The sequence below is a fragment of the Rhopilema esculentum genome, chromosome 9, assembly GCF_057945365.1.
Source record: "Rhopilema esculentum isolate cy_ngs chromosome 9, ASM5794536v1, whole genome shotgun sequence".
Taxonomy (NCBI): domain Eukaryota; kingdom Metazoa; phylum Cnidaria; class Scyphozoa; order Rhizostomeae; family Rhizostomatidae; genus Rhopilema; species Rhopilema esculentum.
Genome location: NC_142823.1, coordinates 834129 through 853496, shown reverse-complemented (window position 1 = coordinate 853496; position 19368 = coordinate 834129). Strand labels below are relative to the sequence as shown.

General features: G+C 38.3%; 1 protein-coding gene across 3 annotated transcripts in view; it reads right to left on the bottom strand.

The window, feature by feature from the left end:
* Positions 1–624: 624 nt before the first annotated feature.
* Positions 625–19368, bottom strand: part of LOC135689063 (uncharacterized) — a 30379-nt gene continuing 11635 nt past the window's right edge. The window contains exons 8-26 of one of the 3 annotated variants that reach the window (XM_089110150.1): positions 19090–19145; positions 18665–18752; positions 18116–18204; positions 17385–17448; positions 16836–16924; positions 16519–16587; positions 15923–16163; positions 15221–15498; positions 13880–13978; positions 13439–13645; positions 12677–13055; positions 11277–11574; positions 10680–10861; positions 10050–10299; positions 5182–6588; positions 3674–4044; positions 3222–3302; positions 2585–2643; positions 625–2073 (exon numbers count right to left, since the gene is read on the bottom strand). In XM_089110150.1, the coding sequence (XP_088966276.1) occupies positions 2599–2643; positions 3222–3302; positions 3674–4044; positions 5182–6588; positions 10050–10299; positions 10680–10861; positions 11277–11574; positions 12677–13055; positions 13439–13645; positions 13880–13978; positions 15221–15498; positions 15923–16163; positions 16519–16587; positions 16836–16924; positions 17385–17448; positions 18116–18204; positions 18665–18752; positions 19090–19145 (4293 nt within the window). In that variant the 3' untranslated portion in view covers positions 625–2073; positions 2585–2598. The remainder of the gene's footprint in view (positions 2074–2584; positions 2644–3221; positions 3303–3673; positions 4045–5181; positions 6589–10049; positions 10300–10679; positions 10862–11276; positions 11575–12676; positions 13056–13438; positions 13646–13879; positions 13979–15220; positions 15499–15922; positions 16164–16518; positions 16588–16835; positions 16925–17384; positions 17449–18115; positions 18205–18664; positions 18753–19089; positions 19146–19368) is intronic. The other 2 variants (XM_089110151.1, XM_065206167.2) reach the window with 2 other exon arrangements.

Genomic DNA, 19368 nt, shown 5'->3' with positions numbered 1-19368 from the left:
CCTTTGAGAAAACTAAAAGTCGGTACCCAAGGTAGCACAAGCTCTTGTACTTAAGTCTATATTTATATGCATTTCGCCAAAATTAGCTTAGGCAACGTTTTTGATTTCCCATTTTATAGATTGGACTCTCCCTTGAACCAAATTCTTCACAAGTCGGGTAAAATTTTCATCCTGTTAATAAAACAATTTGAAGATAGCATATTGCTGTACAAAAAACCTATTTGACACCTCTCCGTGTTGATTTGATATGAAGCACCAATTTTTGTGCGAACTGTATGACCTTCTTCGGGCTATCGTGACAGCCATAATCCGCATGGAAGGAAGCCAAAACTTCACGAAGGTAACCCTCAAAATAATGGTCCTGAGAGGACATTGCTAGCCTTCTATGAATCATGAGGCCCACGGAGGCCCACGGAGGCCCACGGAGGCCCACGGAGGACCACGGAGGACCACGGAGGCCCACGGAGGCCCAAGGAGGCCCACGGAGGCCCACGGAGGCCCACGGAGGCCCACGGAGGCCCACGGAGGCCCACGGAGACCCACGGAGGCCCACGGAGACCCACGGAGGCACATAGAGAACCACGAAGGGCCATGGAGGATCCAAGACGAATAAATAGCATTCGCTTTAGTACGTTGTTTTTATAGTTTCATTGTTAGTATCATAAATAATCATCAATATCTAAAAAACATCTATAAATAAAATTAAAAAGAACATGGTCTAAAAGAAATAAAAGCACAGCATAAAAACTTAGATTTATATCGTGTACAGAGGAGTTCAGCATTGGCGGCATGCGGACGTATAAAGCCAATGTATTCATTTGAAAACATGGGAAAATATCAGCAAATGTTTTCTTTACTGTAGGGGAGGGGGGAGAGGGGGTGTCAATTTGAAGAATTACAGTTAAGAGCATTGAGGCTTAACAAAAATACGATGCAAAAAAATGCTTACGACCATAGGCGGAAAACAGCCGTTGTTAGCCACCATTAAAAAATCCTTAACATTTTGCAACTTTTTGCTATTTTTGAAATTCATACGGGGGATGGGTTTGAAAATCGTAACAGAAAATTTTATGAGTGAGTCAAGGAATGGAGGTCTTGTTGTTGTAACAGGGGTGGATTTAAAAAATGTCAGGGGAAATGACGACGAAACAGCTTTGGCTATTAAAAACCACGCAGTCAGCTCGTTAACAAAACAACGGTGATCCCGATCGATATGAGCCCGCGTCAATAACTACAGACGCCTTGGCCTTTGTAATCAATGCTTAACTGTTATCTCTAGTTTTAAGATTTTCAAACAACGATAGTAAACACAAAATCAACACTTTCCAATTTTAATAAAAGTCAAGAGCTTTAAAATAAAACAGACACTAAAAATTACCAGGCTAAAGCTAAAACCACTAGAAGCGCTTAAAAACCTATGACATAACAAACTTAACAAAAACGTTTTTAATAGATCCCTTTTACTGGGGGTGGGGTCGGGTGTTTGGGGGCCGGGCGGGCTCATATGAACGGGAATTTTCCAATACTCAGCTGGATAGCAAAGGGTAAATTGTTGAAAATCTCAATAAATAGATAGGGGGTTTCAACAAAGAAATGTCATTTGAAAACACCCCCACGGACTAAGAACCCAGACCCGAACAAATAGGTATACTTAAATCGAACATATTTTCCCCTAAACATGTGACATTGGAACTGTTAAGATTTAGAATCACAGAACTGCGATTAGCAAAAAGCAGGAGTTCTGCTACGCACAAAAAGTTATGTTCTGTGTCATACGGCAACCAAATAAATGAATACGAGGCATTTAAAACAGCGCGAAACTATTAAGACTACGGGCTGACTGCAGCCAACAAAAATCAATTGTACATGATGCCCAGGATAACTGTATCAAATTTGCTTAAATCTGCTCCGCTGACATGACATTATCTCAAAAACATACCAAAGGAAACCAACCACTGATTTTTATTTATAAATTAACATGGCACCAGTCCAAGCAATCCCAAAATGCAATTCATGCGTTCAGTTGGCGTGAGCCGCGCCGAAAGGAACGGTGTCCCAATGTGTCAGTGAAACCTAGAGGAAGAAAAGCGTGATGATCAATATCTTTTTGGATATACTTTAGTTTAGTTATTTCTAACATACTTAAAAAAATCAATTACATATAACAACAAAGAAAAGAAGCTTTGTCGAAAATACTAAAAATCCTTGGTAATACTAAAAACAGCATTTCAAATAGGCAATTAGAAAACCTCGTATATTTAATACCTATTACTGGCAATGCGATTACGATAATATGGACGTAACGCAAGCTTATAAATAAACAGTGATTTCGCACATTTATTGTGCTAAGCTGTTTTTAGTACAGCTGTTTCTTGTCCAAGACAACCCTTTAGGCCCATAGCTTCCATCTTGGTATGCTACAGAGGCACGTCAGCATGTTTTACATGCGATTTAATATCCGAGAATTTTCCTCATTTCACAAGGGCTGTGAATCAACTTGCCTTAATTCCCCAACAAATGTTCAACATTTTGTTGTTAACAAAGAATTTCTGCATATACTAGATAAAAAAACTTTTATACTCACTAAATTATTACATTTCAATGTTCGTCCGGGCCTCTCGTTTCAGCAGCATCTTTCAGCGCCTAAAATAGCCACAAACATTGCCATCATTTGGGCTCATATTAGGGAATCCAGAAGGAAATTAGCACGGCTTCAAAAACGCTACACTCCAAAAACAGGGTCTTTAATATACTCTACCTATAGTAGAGTGTAATTGTTGGGGAGACAAGCAAGCATTTGCTCGAGGATCTGTTGCTTTTAAACTTTTGCATCATATGCACCTACGCAGCTAAAATCACTAAGGTTTTTTTTACATCGCATATTGTATTGAATAGGCCAGCCTCGAATCAAAAGACGAAGAAAACAAAGAGAAAGGGTGTAATGAGAATCAATATCTGGTTTATATGATGCGACCATGATATAAAATATTTTTGATAAAATGCTATGGAGCACCATGAGGTGTTAAGTATGTTCACCAGCTATCGTCCTAAGGCACATGCGCATATGATGCATTGTCTTAATTGGTTCCGACAATGGACAGAATAAAGGCCCTAAAGAAGTGAACTTGCCTCCCAAATAAGAATCATCAAGAAGTGCCTGCTTAATCGATCACAAGAATTACTTTGATAGTAATTGAGTAATATAAAACCATAATCCTCACCTGCTGTAACTCTTCGTTGATTTCGCCTTCGCCCGATATAACGATCTTCTGCTCCGTTGACGTCGTTATTAGCTCAGTGGTCTGCAGTAAGGTAATGAAGTTGCTATAATAAGGGGGTACATGCCATGATGTTGGCAGTGTTGAATGCAGGTTGCAACAATGTAATTGCAAAATAAATTAAAGGGTATCTGCTTGAGAGTCGAGGTAAAACTACCAAAGGTTGGGGTTGCACAAACACGAAGTCGTTGCAATGGCCTTCGAGGCTGCTGGCTTTAATCTACCACAAAGTCGATGGATTCGCAATGGTTTTAAAAGTTGTTCATAAGATCAGGTCTCATCCTTTATCCTATACGTTTCTGTGCTGATAGCTTGTATGAAGTTACTCCTACCTACTTTTAAATGACAAATCTTTCAAAAGATATTTAACATATAAATAGAAGATTTTTACTTACGATGGTTTTTGATATCGTAGTTTCGCTTGTCGTAACAGAATCGCTACTAATCATTCGCTCAAATTCTTCCGTGGTACCCCCGTCACTGGCGATGACTACAGTTCGGGTTTCTACTTCTGGCGGGTATTGCTGCGTAGAAACGACCTCCCGCGTTTCAATCACCGTCGTACCTGTGGAAGGGGAGGTCGTTATGGTTTGGGTTACTACATCAGGGGGTGGTGTAGGGAACGTTTCGTCGGTGATGTCCATCGATGTGCTGGGTGCCGCATCCGAATGGTTGATGACATCGGGAGGGGGAGGCGTGATCACTGTTGTTGGAGTGCTTTCGGCAGGACAAACGGAGATCGTTTGCGTCGAAACTAGAACGTCGTCTTGAAAAATACAACAGGCAAAATGAATACGAGAACATTAGGGACGTTGTCTTAATTATGTTGATAATAAGAAGCATGTATAAGAGATTGTTGAAATGATAAAGACATCCTGATACATGGCAAAGAATGCTGAAGGAATTAGCTAAAACAGGGTGTACGGTACAAGGCCAAAAATCGTGCAATTCAAAGATACGCTAGTGACCCGCTAGTGATCCACTACACTAGGTGAAATTCAATACATCTATTTAGCAATGATGTAAATTGTTGACTGTTATGTCAATCCAGAGTTGTTCAACTTATCTCACCCAAAAATCTCACCCAAAAATGAAAGTGAAATAAAGATACCAACTACTGCTATATGCTTAAATTCATTTTTTGTCAGGCCGTTTTGGCTTTGAAAAAGTGCAGCTATCATAATTTACTAGCAAAAAATTACCCTTAGATATAACATTCAAAAAAACTCAAAGGCAATTCAAAGTCAATTTTTTTAAATGTTCATCGAAATATCAGAAACTTGTAATAATTTTGTACGGCTTCAAACTGCCTGGAAAAGTTTTTGCTAGAACTTCATTCAAGAAAATGTTTAAATGAACAAAAGATGTGCTGGGGCACACAGTCCATAAGTGTCTATAAATGGTGATTCCATGCCTATTTTGGCGAACTATGAAGCTTGTTACGAAGGGTCGTAACTCCTTCACCTACATCTTTGTTACGACAAAAACATCGCCACCGTTTTTTCAAAACAACAAGATAGGTTTACCTATTGTAGTCAGGAACTGCAAAAATCAAAGATTAGGATTTGTGTAGGAATTTTAGGTGGAATAAATTAAGGAGAAAATCGAAAATCGCAATTTTTGGATATGCCAACGATCTTATGTCACACTGTTAAAATTATGTCGGTGATTTAGATACTGATTACCGAGCTATCAGGCAATAAGTTATATTTCAACTTATCATTAGGAATGTTTTTGTGACATGATCAGGTTTTCAATCCCACAAGCCATGACGCTTACCAAGGGAAGTGGTTGTACCTAAAGATAATCCTAATTTACCACAACTGTTACCAATAATACGGCTTACATTGCATTGTTCAGAGCACTAAGGTACCTCATACCCTATCAACACACATTTATTTACCTAGCGACTTCGATCGCTGCTTCAGGAAGGCAGCTAATGTCGAGTCATACTCCTTCTTCAATCGGCCTAATTCGCAGTTTTCTGTAAGTGACATTTTTTTCGTATGTTGCCCTTCACTGGCTGGCTTTCTCTTTTGTGACTGTTTCTTAATTCTCGCAAAGGATCCTTTCGGCTTTCTGTCTTTGCATGGGGATTCCTTCACCGCAAATGCTTCATTGGTAAAGACATCGTCCTTGTTGTTATCTTGACTGAGTGGAAACGATAAATTGGGACACGAATCAAAGCGTTTCCGCTCTCTCGACCCTCCTTTCCCTAGTGGCTCCTCCCCAGAGTCAGCTTCAATCAGCATCTCACTAATTCCGGTTGCCTCGTCACGTGATTCGTTGATCCGGTTGTCTTCTTGCCCTGGACTCGTGCACTGAGGTTCCAAAGCCTCGGTATTCATTTCATCCGGTCTTTCATGGGATCGCTGCTCTGGTTCTTCCGATACTTCATTATCTGTCGGTGTATAACCTGCATCACGTGTGTTTTCGGTTAGATTCAATTCATCCTTAGATTCACAAACATTTAGCCCTACTCTCATATCCAATTCAATTATATTACAGTCATTCATCAGTTCGCAATCATTCATAAATTCAACGTCCTTAACTCTTTTCTCTTCATCCAACTTAAAGTCATTCTCGCCAATCTTTTGACTGTCCTTTACATCATCCGTGACCAATGTCTTGTCATCAGTTGTCTCTTCCAATGTCACACCATGACTTTCCTTTCCTACAACTTCATCCAGATGCTCCCCATTCATTAATCCTGGCCCTAATCGCTCATTTTTACAAATAGCTTCTCTAGGTGATTCGCCAACTAGATTGCCATTAACCAATTCCTTATTTTCGAATTCTTTATATACATTTCCATTGCACAAATCCTCCAAAGGCTGACTCTCAAGCCAATTCAAATCAAGCTCGTTACAAACACCATCAACGCGTATTTCTGAGCTTATGCTCTCCTCCACAGCTACATTATTAGCATTGGTATTGCAGTCCTTGTTGAATTCTAACCTGCAAGGATCGCCATTCGATTGTAAATAAAGCACAGAGGCTGCATCATCGGGGCTCAAATCCCCTAGAAATATTTCGGGAATGCAATTCTCATTTATTTTGATTCTCTTTCGGCCATGATCATCTCTGGGACGATGATCTTTGTCAAGGACTATCTCTGGTGCTGCAATATTTACGACTAAACGTTCTCTCGGATGTGCATCCTCGCGAATGTTCAAAAATCCGCGCTCTTTCAGCTTGAACGCGTCGAAATTCGAAATGCCGTCAAACGATTCAGATGCCCTGAAGCTCCTTCGCTGCTTCAGCACGACTTTCCCCCACAGCTGCTCCACATTGTCCTTGTCAATATAACCTATGATTAGGCAACATAGTTTTAGCTGATTTATTCAGGGCGTTCTTTTTATCAATTTCGTTTCGTCACATCTCTTGCCTCCTTTTGACTTGTTTAACTTTCCACCACAGTCGCAACCTTTCTACCCACCCCTGACTGAAAAAGCTTGCTACCATTATAGAAACACACAGACAGGGGCACCCGGATCAGGTTATAACAGGTTACACATATTTAGCATTTGACACTCCATGTTTAAAGTTTAAATTTCTACATTCTGCTACTTGAGTGTTGTTAAATTTCATTTGTAATCTCGTATTCACACGAAACTGAAGTCGAGGCGCGGATGAAGCATGTCTTTGAGTGGGCAACTTTGTAATTTTAAATTCTGCCCCAATGTGTTAGGTCTATGTGTCTTTCGAAGATACAGAACGATGTTATCTTGCACATTATCACCAAGGTTTACCCCTCGATCGACCATTCTACTACTAATTTCTTTGAATTTAGCAATTAGAGTGACTGCAATGGTCAGTGACGTAACGGCCTAAGGTGGTCAGTTCAAATACCAAGAAAGGGGAAACACATTCTTTATGTCCATTTATAGAGAATGCTCTGGTTTGGGTGAAGAAACGAAAGTTCCCCTTGCAAGGTGAATGCTTATGACATATGTCGATGATCTCGAAGCCTCCGTTGCGTCACTGAGATTGTAACAACTGCGCATGTTCAAGGCAATGCATACATTTATTGAGTTTAATATGACAATAGCTTTAACTCTACTGCTAGATTACAATTCACAATGATGCGAACTACTTTTAAACTATAAGAAATAACAAAAAAGTACTCAATCAAAAGCTTAAAAATTGCAACTTAGAGTTTACTTTGAGCATTACTTGCAGCGTTGGTCTTTGCACGCGCTTCACTACGAGGCAAGTTAAAGGCAAACACTTCCTGGCAGTCTAGATGTACTGAATTTATAAGTCATGGGTGTATGTAAACTCCCGTTAATTTTGTTGAAAGTTTAATTAGTTATAAGGATTTAATTGCAAATGATTATCAGATCAAACGCAAATCACTCCACAAACAGACTAGATCCAACACAAAGGGATATGTAAGCCATGAGAGGAATATCAACCATGAGAGGTATATTAACCATACATAGTTACAACGATGAACCAACATCGAAACATCGTAAAAAGAGATTACATTTTACTGCCAATCCAAAAAGGTCGGAAAGACTGCTTGAAATGTCATCACTAGCAGCCTCAAGCTGCAGGACAGAGAAACAGAAAGACCAAAGGCTCGAGTATAGGACCGTAAAGTATCAAAGCAGCTACTTTAAGCCGAAGCAAAATGAAACAGTTAATGTGAAAATATCCCTTGAAATGGGAGAGGAAAGAATGAAAAAAGATTATAAAGATTAAGGGAAAAACTGTGGCCAAAAGAATGTAAGGAACGGACAGAGAAAATGACACATAAATAAAATAATAATGAGCAAATAAAAGAATAAATAAGAAAAGAAAGAGTATTGGCTTGAACAAACTAAATCATGTCATTCTAATTAGCAACTAAGGCATGATAAACGACAGATTGAATCTGACAGTATATATATAAAATATATATAATATGTATATATATATATGACAGCACTCTAAAGATAGATGCTACATAGATAGCACCTTCTTGTCAATCAGGTTATGGCAGGAAAACATGTGGACACCAAGACGTGTAGGCCATTCTACCAAACAAGATTGCTTTACACTCAAAATGTAAAATTTCTCGGGGATCCAGAAAGAGGCAGTCACATGGCAGAAAGGCTTTAAGCACACCGTATTGACCACGTCCTAACTATTTTAAAGTAGGTTGTTTAATGTTTGGTTCATAGATAGCAGGAATGACGTAACATTCTACGGGCACTAGCTCCATGTTAAAAATTGCCAACGCTCTGTTATTTATTACTGCTAGTTATTGTAGGTAAAAATTTATTAGCTGTTAAAATAGGGGCGTATGTTCTTTGAGATGGTCTTCCCTTGGGAATTTTTTACTTCATTTCCTGAACCCAACTCAATCAAGTAGTTTTTTCAATATGTAGAATATTTATAATTAATCTGACACAATTTCTACTCTCCCCTCTCTTGGAAACACCAAAACAACACAAAGAACATACAACCCCAATGTGAGCTTCTGGTTATCTTTAAGTTCAAAAGAAGAAAAGGGAAATTAATGCTCGGGTCGGTTATTTTCCCGCACTCTCTATTAATTATGAATTAAAATATTAAACCTTAAGTTTAAGACGTGCTTTTTAATATGAGCATCAGTATTGGAAGGTGCAGTTAGTTAGTGTGCTTTTTCAGGCAATCTACTAAGCCAAGAGAAGGCAGGAGATAGCTGTTATGTGCAGTCTTTAAGTCGCAAGTCATGTGCAAACATTTATACGGGAAAAGATAGCGAGTTTTCATTGGCAAAAACCGTAAACAAAACTGCATAGAAATGTTTTGACTTAAAAAATCAAAATATTCAGTATGAATTTTGGAATAGAACCAATGAAAACTTGCAAGCTACAAGTTAGTGTTAAAATGTTAAGTGCAATTGTAGGAAACACATAGTTCTAAAATCTAAGCATCAATTGAAAGTTTACAAAAGTTAATAAGTTACAAAAAGATACATGTGGGTTGGAAATTGCAAAACAAAATTTGATATGCAATGTGAATTCGTTGGGCTATATGATCGAAAGTTCTTCAAAGTGCAACGAAAAATGTGTAAAAATTTGTGAAAAAAGCCAAAAATATGAAATGAAAATGAAAAATAATTTCTAAATTAACTTGGAATCGAAAAGATGATTCTTTTTTTCTGGCAAAAACAAAACATCCGGTTAGGAAGCAACGCAAAAGTGGCTCAGACTGACGATAAAGCTATTTGGGTTAAGGGACATTTTCAGATTTCCCTGTTAAAAGTGCCGGTTGAAATGTTGGCAGCTTTCGTTGGCTGAGAAATTTGGAGTGAAATCAAATCTGAAAGACCGAAAGATCGAAAGCTTGACATAGACGGGTTGTGAACGGAAAACATTTGTGAGTTATTTGTTGCACACGATGTTGATAAAGATCAACACGAAGAATCACTAAAACTATAAAACATATAAACATAAAGGACCAACGACATATAAATAAAACACTGCTACGAACTACCCAGACACTTGAAAGGATTTAAATTACAAGCTGAAAAATCGAGAGAAAGGTTTATTTGAGAAGGAATACACATAGAGAGGAAATACAGATGAGGCGACGGCAGATTTAGTGCCATGTTGTCATCAATGCCAATGTTTTTATTGGCAATTTTGCAATATCATTGTTTCCGGCACGATAAGCAAAAAAATTAAATAAGTATAAGGTTGTAGAGGCTTATGTTTTCAGAAGATGCTAACATATGATTTTTAAATACCAAACATAGCGGTATTATGATGAATAAATAAAAATACAAAACTGCCATACCTGATGTTGTTCTTTGCGTCGTCGGGGCTTCTGAATCAAAAACAACTGTGGTTGTTATCACTTCTGGGATCGGGAATTTGTTAACGTCTTCCGATTTATCAACGGGGCTTGATTCGGGAGACAGTGGAGCTGTTCTTAGCTCGCAGGCTGACGCAGGCCGTACCTCTGCGGTGGCTGCCTGACCTGACTTATCGGGATGGAAAATTACTGGTTTGGTCCTAACGGGAGGAGGCACTTTTGTCTTTTTCACCTGCGTAAAGGAAAGGGATAGGTTTGCTTGAGAAATTGTGGTTTGGATTTGATAGAGTCGATCTTTTCGGCGTTGGGGGAAATTTGACAGAAAATAGGGTATGCCAAACTCTGAATGCATTCTCAAAGAGAGAAAACTGGCAGGGGATTCTGGTTTTATCCCATATGACGCAAATGAAACTCTGTCAGAGACAACAGGAATTTGTGTCCTGCTATAACAAGAAATTACCTAGGAAACTCTTGAAACGGTAATCAGAATTGGTGTGGCCTAAAGGCGAAAAATCATAAGAAAAGATTCCTAAATCCTGAATGATTGTTTGAACTGTCATTCTCCTGTTTTGGTGAAAACTGACATTAGCAGAAGTTGGATAAATACAATACCTCTGGCCTCTCGACATTGGCAAAACTAGTAGATCGTGTGGGTACGACCCCCTTTGAATCATCAGCTGAGCTATAGACACGTGATCTTCTTCGCTCCTCAATCTCAACTTCCTCCTTGTGTTTAATGGTTTCATGCCGCCCAATCAAACTCTTCACGAAGCCATGCTCTCCTTGTTCCACGCCTGCAGACGAACACATTGCACTCTATAAATACTAACACGAAAAAACTATCTTTGCTACTCTGATAACTGCAGGATTTTAAAATATACTGCCTTGGGGTCGTTACTCACTCAGTACTTTCGTTTGACCATCTTAAGAAATTCAAAATCAATATACAGTTCCCTTTAGCCCTACAATTCCGCTTGAAAAATCTTCCCCCTTTATCTTTACAGACCTTGTTATTTTCAAATAGCCTTTCGTACCACTGCCCAATCAGTAACATTTGACCAACAAACCCAACACCCATTCTTAAACGATCCACTTCCTTCTTCATCCATCTTCCCATTCAGCTCACTACACACACCCCTCTAAAAAAACCCCCTCCCTTCCCGGACAAAACAAACTCAAAACATGAACGACATGAAACACGGTAATTACCTGATTCTTCTTTAAGAGAGTATTCGATCCTTGACTTTTCTTCCACAGGTTCTTGCTTACTGATCACACTTTCGTCATGCAACCCCCCTGACGAATAGGCACGAAGCAACTCCTCTTTAGTGATAAGCGGGACGTACTTCCTCGTTTTACGGGGCATCGTGCGTGCACCTGATCCGGGACTGTAATCAAAATCTAATTCGTTGCCATAGCTACGCCTTATGTACCCGCTGCTCCTCTCAGGAGGCGGGCGACGCACGAACTTGCGATCGAGGGTTTTTGCCTTTCGAGTGTCCTCAACCTAAAACAAATGGGGTTGAAATTACATTTTACAGAGAAATTTGAACTCAGTAATTGTTTTAAATGTAATCACGGGCCTTGAGGAAACCAACAAAACCTTTTTAAAGCACAGAAATAGGTCATGTTTTACTGGGGTTTGAAGAAAGCTTTTAGAACCTTTTGCTGGCACTATTCATCTACTCTAGAGTTAACTTGTCTTTCCCCTCAATTTTCAAAACAGAGAGCAGTTTTTATTATTGTACCTAAATGCAAAAAGGGCATACTTATGTAAGAAGTTTGAAAAGAAATCTAATACTTCAAGGAATATTAGCATTTAAATTAGTGTTTGAGAGCCACGATTGAGCGTGTTTGTCTTGTAAAAACTATGATCTGATATAAAGAAACTTTACCGGTGCAGAATCTAGTGAAATTTGTCATAAACGTTTTCTTAAGGAATTTTGTTTACTCTGTGTTATATGGAAACGCAATACAGAATGTTTCACGAAACGTCAAGGTTTTGGAGAATTTTCGGTAGCATCTACAGCAATCATAGTAGGAATGCTAATCTTTGAGTCTCCAGCTTACAAACCACACGTGTGATTTTTTCCTTGAATTTGAAGAAGAGTCGCCAACAATACGATTTACAGGCATAAAGCTTCGTTAAGTGGTGTTTTATAAATAAAGAATCAAGCAAAAAATTGGATCAAACTATTGTAGTATCTGGATTAGATCACCTGCTGTCATTTAGGGATATGATTCAAAGTAAGCTCGTTACTGCAGCGGAAGATATGAAGATTGCGGACATCAAACTAAAAATCACCGTAATGCGCTGATCTAGGACGGGGGTGTTCTAGATTAAAAATCAGCATAGATAGCACCATATTAACAAGAAATAGAAAAGAAACGAGAAAAGGGAAAAAAGTCATGAGAAAAAACGAAGGGAAGAGCGCAAGGGAAAGACGGCATAAAGAAATGTTAGGTTTACAATAACGATGTTTGCAAGTTTTACTAGTATATTTATTAAAGTTTAAAAGCGTAATTAATATTTTTGCAGATATAGAGCACTGCAATAAAGTGAAGTCTTAACCAATAATATGATAATTGATGCTAATTATGCAACTTACAGCAAGCGTGTCCAGGGACTGGCTCTTCTCCTCCTCCTTCAGAGCGTCCACCTCATCGTCGTCGTCATCCTCTCTCATCTCGTCAGGGTCATTTGATCGATTCAGCTCTTCATCCAACTCTCTCATAAATTGCGATGGCATCGGTGAAGTCTTAATCAAAAACGTATCCATACCGCGGATTCCAAACTCTTTGTCAAATTCCTCGTTGCCAGTGGATAACGAAATCTCTTGCAACTCCGGACTAATTGCTCGGTTCTTTTGTGCCTCCTCCTCAGCTTCCATCTCTTTCTGTCTTTTCTCTAAAGCCTCTTCTTCCTTTCGCTTCTGCTCCTCCTCCTTCCATTTTCTTCTAAGCGCAGCTTCACGCTCATTTCTTGCTCTAATTTAGAATAGAAACTGGATTGACTAGAAATTCCTTTGATACAGATGTTACATTCAAGTGGTATTAGAATGGTATTCTAATTACAAATACCAGTCCCAAAATTTCAAAGTTTTAAAAATTGTAAATATCAAAAAGGATAGGAAATTGGATAAAGTTCCGAAGTTCTAGAGAGCGGAAAAACGAAAAGAACGCAGAAAATAGGAGAAATTCTAAATCTCAAAGAAAGTGATCTTAGAGGAGCAGAGGATTGCCCTATGAAGATGCGATAACGAAATCTGCGATAAGGGCAGAAACCCAACTATGATTTAAATTGACTTCCTAGAAGTAACACCAAATGACAATTGAATTAAAGGGAATCTTCGAAAGACGGTGAAACCCACCTAATTTCTTCTTGCCTTTGCTGTTCTTCTTCGATCTCTCTTCGCCTCAGCTCTGCTTCTCTTTCCTCTTTCGTCACTATTTTCACAGTTTCTTGCTTGTCAACATTGTAAACAAGCACTTTAGTCGGCGCTGTTGGCTCAGCTTCGTTTTCAATATCCTCTCGCATGAGAGGCTTCACAGCTGCACTTGGTTTCTTGGCAGAAGCTCTAAAAGCAAAATAAACGAATGAATTCCTACGAGATTTTTTTATCACTTAAAAAATAATATCCTGGATAAATTGCAAAAATTTTTCGTTCGTGATTGCCATCGTGTTCGTGCTGGTATCGTGTCCATGTAGTTAATCGTGTTCGCCTATGAAATTTCGTTCGCGGTGATAATTATAAGCTATGATAAGATCTAAATACGAAGCGTACAGTGCGATAATAGAACCTGATACTAACCTGATGTCTGCAAGCGACATTGGCTTAGGCTCGGCCTCTTCATCTAGTTTCTGTTCTCTCTTATCTTCTGTGACAATTGTTTCTTTAGTGATAACGGTACTACGATCAGAAAAAATAAGTCAAGCCCTGGCTGCAACTGTGCTGGCGTCTGGAGCGAGAAATCTTGCAAATTGACAGGACGGGGGCATAATTAAACAGATTTGTTGCACTGCGTTTGTATCATCAACTAACAATTGAGAGTCTAAGGAGAAGCGCCGAACCATTAAATTCCGAATGAAAGAAATGCACATCACAAATCATCCCTCCAGGTTAACATCTTCCAAAAAATTAACAGTTATATATTCCAATATAATAAAAAATCAATTCGTTTCTGATTAAATATATTTCTATATTTTCTATATTAAAATATCCAATTGAAATGCAGATTCTGACGTCATAACAACTAATAACTATTCTTGCACGTCACCTAGTTTAGCAGTCACAAATGGTATACTCTGAGTTCGATCCGGATAATATAGAAGGCACAGTTCAACATGCTTTCCCTACACTATCTTCCATAACAGTAATGAATATTGTGTCTACCAAACAACAAAAAACAGCTTCTAGACGACTGACGAAAATTTTACCTCCGTGGCAAATAGTAAGCGATTCTCGAAGTTATTTCCAGACATTCATGCATTTTTAATCAGTTGACGAAAAATACTCCCTAATCGAACAAAGGTCTTAAGATTAAGCTTCCCGGTTTTCTATTACTGCCAGTGAATAAACAGAGACGGTTTCGTTCATGTTTTTTCAGCAAATCCACCCAAATTTAAATGGAACCTGCAACAAACGTCTTTGGGGCAAAGAGTCGCTTGTTACTCTTAAAGAAATCATTTGGTAGTAGTTTAAAGCTAGTGAACATTTACGTCAGCAACCAGAGAGGCCGTACTTTAATAGTCTGTCTACCGATGCAACTTTGTCAAATTTTTGTTTGATTCGAAGGCAAAACGCTTCATTTACCATGTTTTCTCAGACCTGTTGTCCTGTTCAGGCTTCAAAACCGCTAATCAGTAAACGAGTTTATCGTGAACATTGCAAAAGTTCTGATAATTTTTGACAATAATTTGTCTGGCTATGCAAAGAAATCATCAGTTTAAAGATTTCGACTAGGCCATGTTCATAATCCTTTCACCTACTGTTTTCCATATCAAGTTTAAGGAAACACTCTTCTTTCTACATGGACTAGTTGAAAGGTAACACAACAAATCGTAATCTTCGCCAGTTGGTTTTCATCTTTAATATATACAAATACGATTTAAGGAATTGTAACAATAGCAGAAAAGCTGATAAACAACTTACGTAACAATTTGCTGATTGCTATCATCCTCAAATTTCACTTCCTGCTTTACTTCCTTCTCGGAAATTTCAGGCGATTCCTTTCGGGTGATAACAACTGTTTCCTCCTTTCTCGGGCTTTCGATTGGCTTCTCTTCCATCACATGCTCCTCCTCTTCAGTGCCTTTCCGGATAACATAAGTAGTCTTGGTTGTTGTAGTTGTTGATGTTGTCGTGGTGACACGCCTTCGATACCGCTTCGTTGTGCCATCTGGCAACACCTTTTCAACTATAACCCATTCCTTTGAGAGGAATTAAATCAAGAATTGATACTTTGATGAACTTCAAGTTATCTTATTGAAATGGATTATTCATTTTAAATTATTCATTTCCTTTTGAGTCCTTTATGACCAATCTTTGTTGCTTTAAGCTAAAACTGTTCTAATGTCACCAGAATCGACAGGCTAATACCAGGCTAGAGATCTAATGTTATTTACCTCAAAATATTTCCATCGAAATTACAACATTTTATTATATACATCACGCATTTAGAAAATTATCTCTATGAAAGAATAAGCCAACTCAGCGCAATGATTAAGGAATGTTTATGCAAAACATTTGCTGGCATTGAGAGACCAGCAGAGACCAAAAGCACCTTGAATCGACAAGGTCTGAGACTAGGATAAATTAACAGCCCGCAATCATGGAAAGACAAAAACAACTTACGTTCGGATCAAATTTGTTGTGATCCGGTTGAGTTTCATCGATTTCTATTTCTTCGAAATCTTCTTCCGGTTCCTTATCCTTTACATCCGGTTTCTCCTTCTCCGCAACAACCGGTGCGCGAACCAGTCTGTTTTTCTCTGATTTAATCCTAGGCCGTTTGCTGGGCGCGCGGGAGAATTTGCCGACGGCATTGCGCTCATGGAAACTTGGATCACTTCTTATTTGGTACAATGTTCGTTCGCTACGGAAAATAATCGATGAATACTTCGGGTAAGAAACAAAGGATGTTGGAGGGCAAAGAGAGTGTATCACACTGTTTCAAAACGAGGGATAAGGTTTATCTAATCAAATTGAATCTTGTTTGGTTTGTCACTGAAGCTTTATGCAATTGCCAGTGCAAAATCACGTGTTTGGTAGGTTTCATTCATGCTAAGTTCTTGTTAAAAATATAACCATTACGAGAAAGTTTACCCCTCTTTGTGGCACTAATTTTGATATGCACCAGATACCTTCCAGTGACTTCAAATGTTTGACATTCCACGGGTACAATTTGAAGAAAAGTGTTTGATGAATGATGCAGTCAAAAGATGGCTTACCTGTAACGGAACTTTGATCCGATCATCAACGAATCAGCAGCCCGCTTTGAAGGGTCGGCGTTGGTCAACCTAAATAGAGTTAATAATCACATGTATTATGGATTGCAACTGCAACCATCCCAAGTTTAGTAAATAAAAAACAAAATAAGACATCAGTCCATTTTCCAAGGGTTAGAAGAAGCCATCAAAATCATATTTCCCCGAATAAATGTAATGAATGTAAACAAGACCTTGGATCTAATGATTAATGATCCGATTTGAGGCCGATTTTTAAGGCTAAGAGCCAGATTACAAATGCAAGCAATAGTTCGACATACCTGAAGAAGGAATGATGCTCAATTGCAGATATGTAAATATTCTTTGCATCCCGTCTTTTGTGCATGGAGAAGCGTGGGTTTTTTCTTTTCTAAAACCAAACAAATTCAAAACGCTAGAAACAAATTGATGTTTACAGAATTACAAAGAAGCTACTTTTTACTTTTCTTTCTTCGTCAGTATACTAGGGGAAAACAAACTACCAGGTATTTTAAATCAGCTTCTAATCAAAAGGAAACATAGCATTTTTCACGGAGAAAATGGAGCACGTCCAAAAATTTATAGGACTTGAATTTTGATTTCCAACGAGCAGATGTCTTTATAAAATGTTAAAAATGTTTTACTGCTAAGTTTCAACGCAGGGGCGCTGCGCTTCAAACGGAAGAATCTTCTGACTATGAAATATCTAGCTGTAAAATTTCTGTGAAGCTTTCAACACAAAAGTTGGCTGAAATTGGTAATGTTTTTTAGAAATTCCTTAGAAATGTGTGAATTTAAATTAATTAACAGCAAAAAAACGTTTGAGATTAAAAAAACAATAAAAGTCCCACCTCAGATGAAAATAATTTAAGCATGAACTTTTTTCTTTTGTAGGCAACCAAGTCGACAGCTCGCCTGACAGAAACAAAAGGGCTTAAGACAACGATGAATTGGTTGAATGAAACAACAATTATTATTGGCATTGCGTACTTCATTGCAAATATCGATGTTACTGTACTCTACTTTGAAAAATCTTGACAGGAGCTAATGACAAGGCTCATTACAGTGCAACATCTTTTAAGCAATAGAAGTTATAAATATCAGATTATACTATCAAAGATTCAAACCCAAATAAATAGTTTATTAAGTAGAAAGAAAAACCTAAAAAAATATCGCAGCTACATTTCTGATTGTAAAGTTTCAAAGGGTATATGTCGCAATGCAAAATAACAAAAACAAATGCAACAAGAAATTTGTTTAGTTGCTTTTCATTTCTATTTCATGAATTTTTACAGCCGTGTAAAATCCATCGTCGACCCCATGACTAACCAATTAGGTCATTGTACTGCACTAGCCAATCAGATTCACAACACAGGCCTTTTAATATGTCCTAACTTAAAGGAAGAATGAATTAGTACTATCATGCAAATGCCCTCTGCGAAAATATTTTCTCAAATTCTGAAGAATTTTTAGATCGCTTTCTTCTGCGAAGGCTATGACATGTCCTGCTTTGATAATCATCCCAATAGCAAATTTTGCAAAGAATCAAAACACATTTTGAAAACTGCCAAATGTAACCCACCAGCCATAACTATCAGTAGGTTCCCCGTTTAGGTATACAATAACTCCTTTGTGAGAAATCCCAACTTCTATTGGCACGCCTTTCTTATTCTGGAAGAAAAAGGAATGGTTTCAAAACTCAGCGGAAGAAAACGGGGCAATGACAGATAGCAGCAGATCAAAACACCTTTGGCAAAGTTACGAACTGATAAAAACCTCGCAATGCGTCTTGCTTGAGATACCAAAAGTCCACGGAACAATTTCTGAAGTACACTTACTAAATAAAGTGAAGTTTATCAAAGTTGTTTGGTCTAGAAATCACACTGATATGTAGAAAACTGCAAAACCTTCTCAGCACCAAGCGGCTGTAAAACATTAGTTGGGTAAACAAATCCCTCCCTTAAATACTGAGGTTAGAGAAATTGACGCACATATCCTAATTAGGTACCAGGCAATCCGCAAAATGTCATGGCAAACATACATAAAACATGTCCCCCTGACACGAGGGCAGATTATATCTATCATCCAGATCGTTATAATAGACAAAAAAATTACAATCCAAAGCTCTTACCCTTGCATAGTGAATGTCCACTCCATATCGTGGCGTGCGTTTAGCGACCTCTAAAAAATTTAGTTCAGCTTCTGCAGGGTTTTCGCCCCTAAAAACAAACGCATTGTCATAAGACTGACGGGAAGCTAATCCTTTCACGGTCAAACAAGCTTAACCTTAAAATGAGTAGACCCTTAGTGTTGAAATTACCATGTTTTTTTGATAATATACACAAAAATGCTGCTACCAATATTTCATTTTCATCAAATTTGGAAAATCAGAACTTTGCAAAATAAACAGGGAATCAGGCCAGAAGTGGCAAGAAAAGATCCTGGCCACCGTTCTTCAAAAGATTCCCCGCACAAAACGACAAATCTTGTCAGCATGATGAATTAAAAGCATGTATGGTGACTGGCCGAGTCAATAGTCCAAACGTTCTGCTATACCTGTGTTCTTTGTGAAGATCTATGACCCTCTTAATGAAACCCTCTTCCTTCTCCACCTGGAAGAACAAAAAATAACAATAAATGATCTATACAGTGTAACCAAGCATTATTCGAGATACTTTATGAAAACCAGTAACAAATTCAAATACAGTAATTTCTCATTTGCTTAGGCGATTTGCTGCTAGAGGTAAAATTATTCCCCAACAGATACATTTCTTCTTCGTTTCATTTTAAGGCAGTTCCCTAGAAGCTTTTAACAAGGGGCCTCAAGCTCAGAGT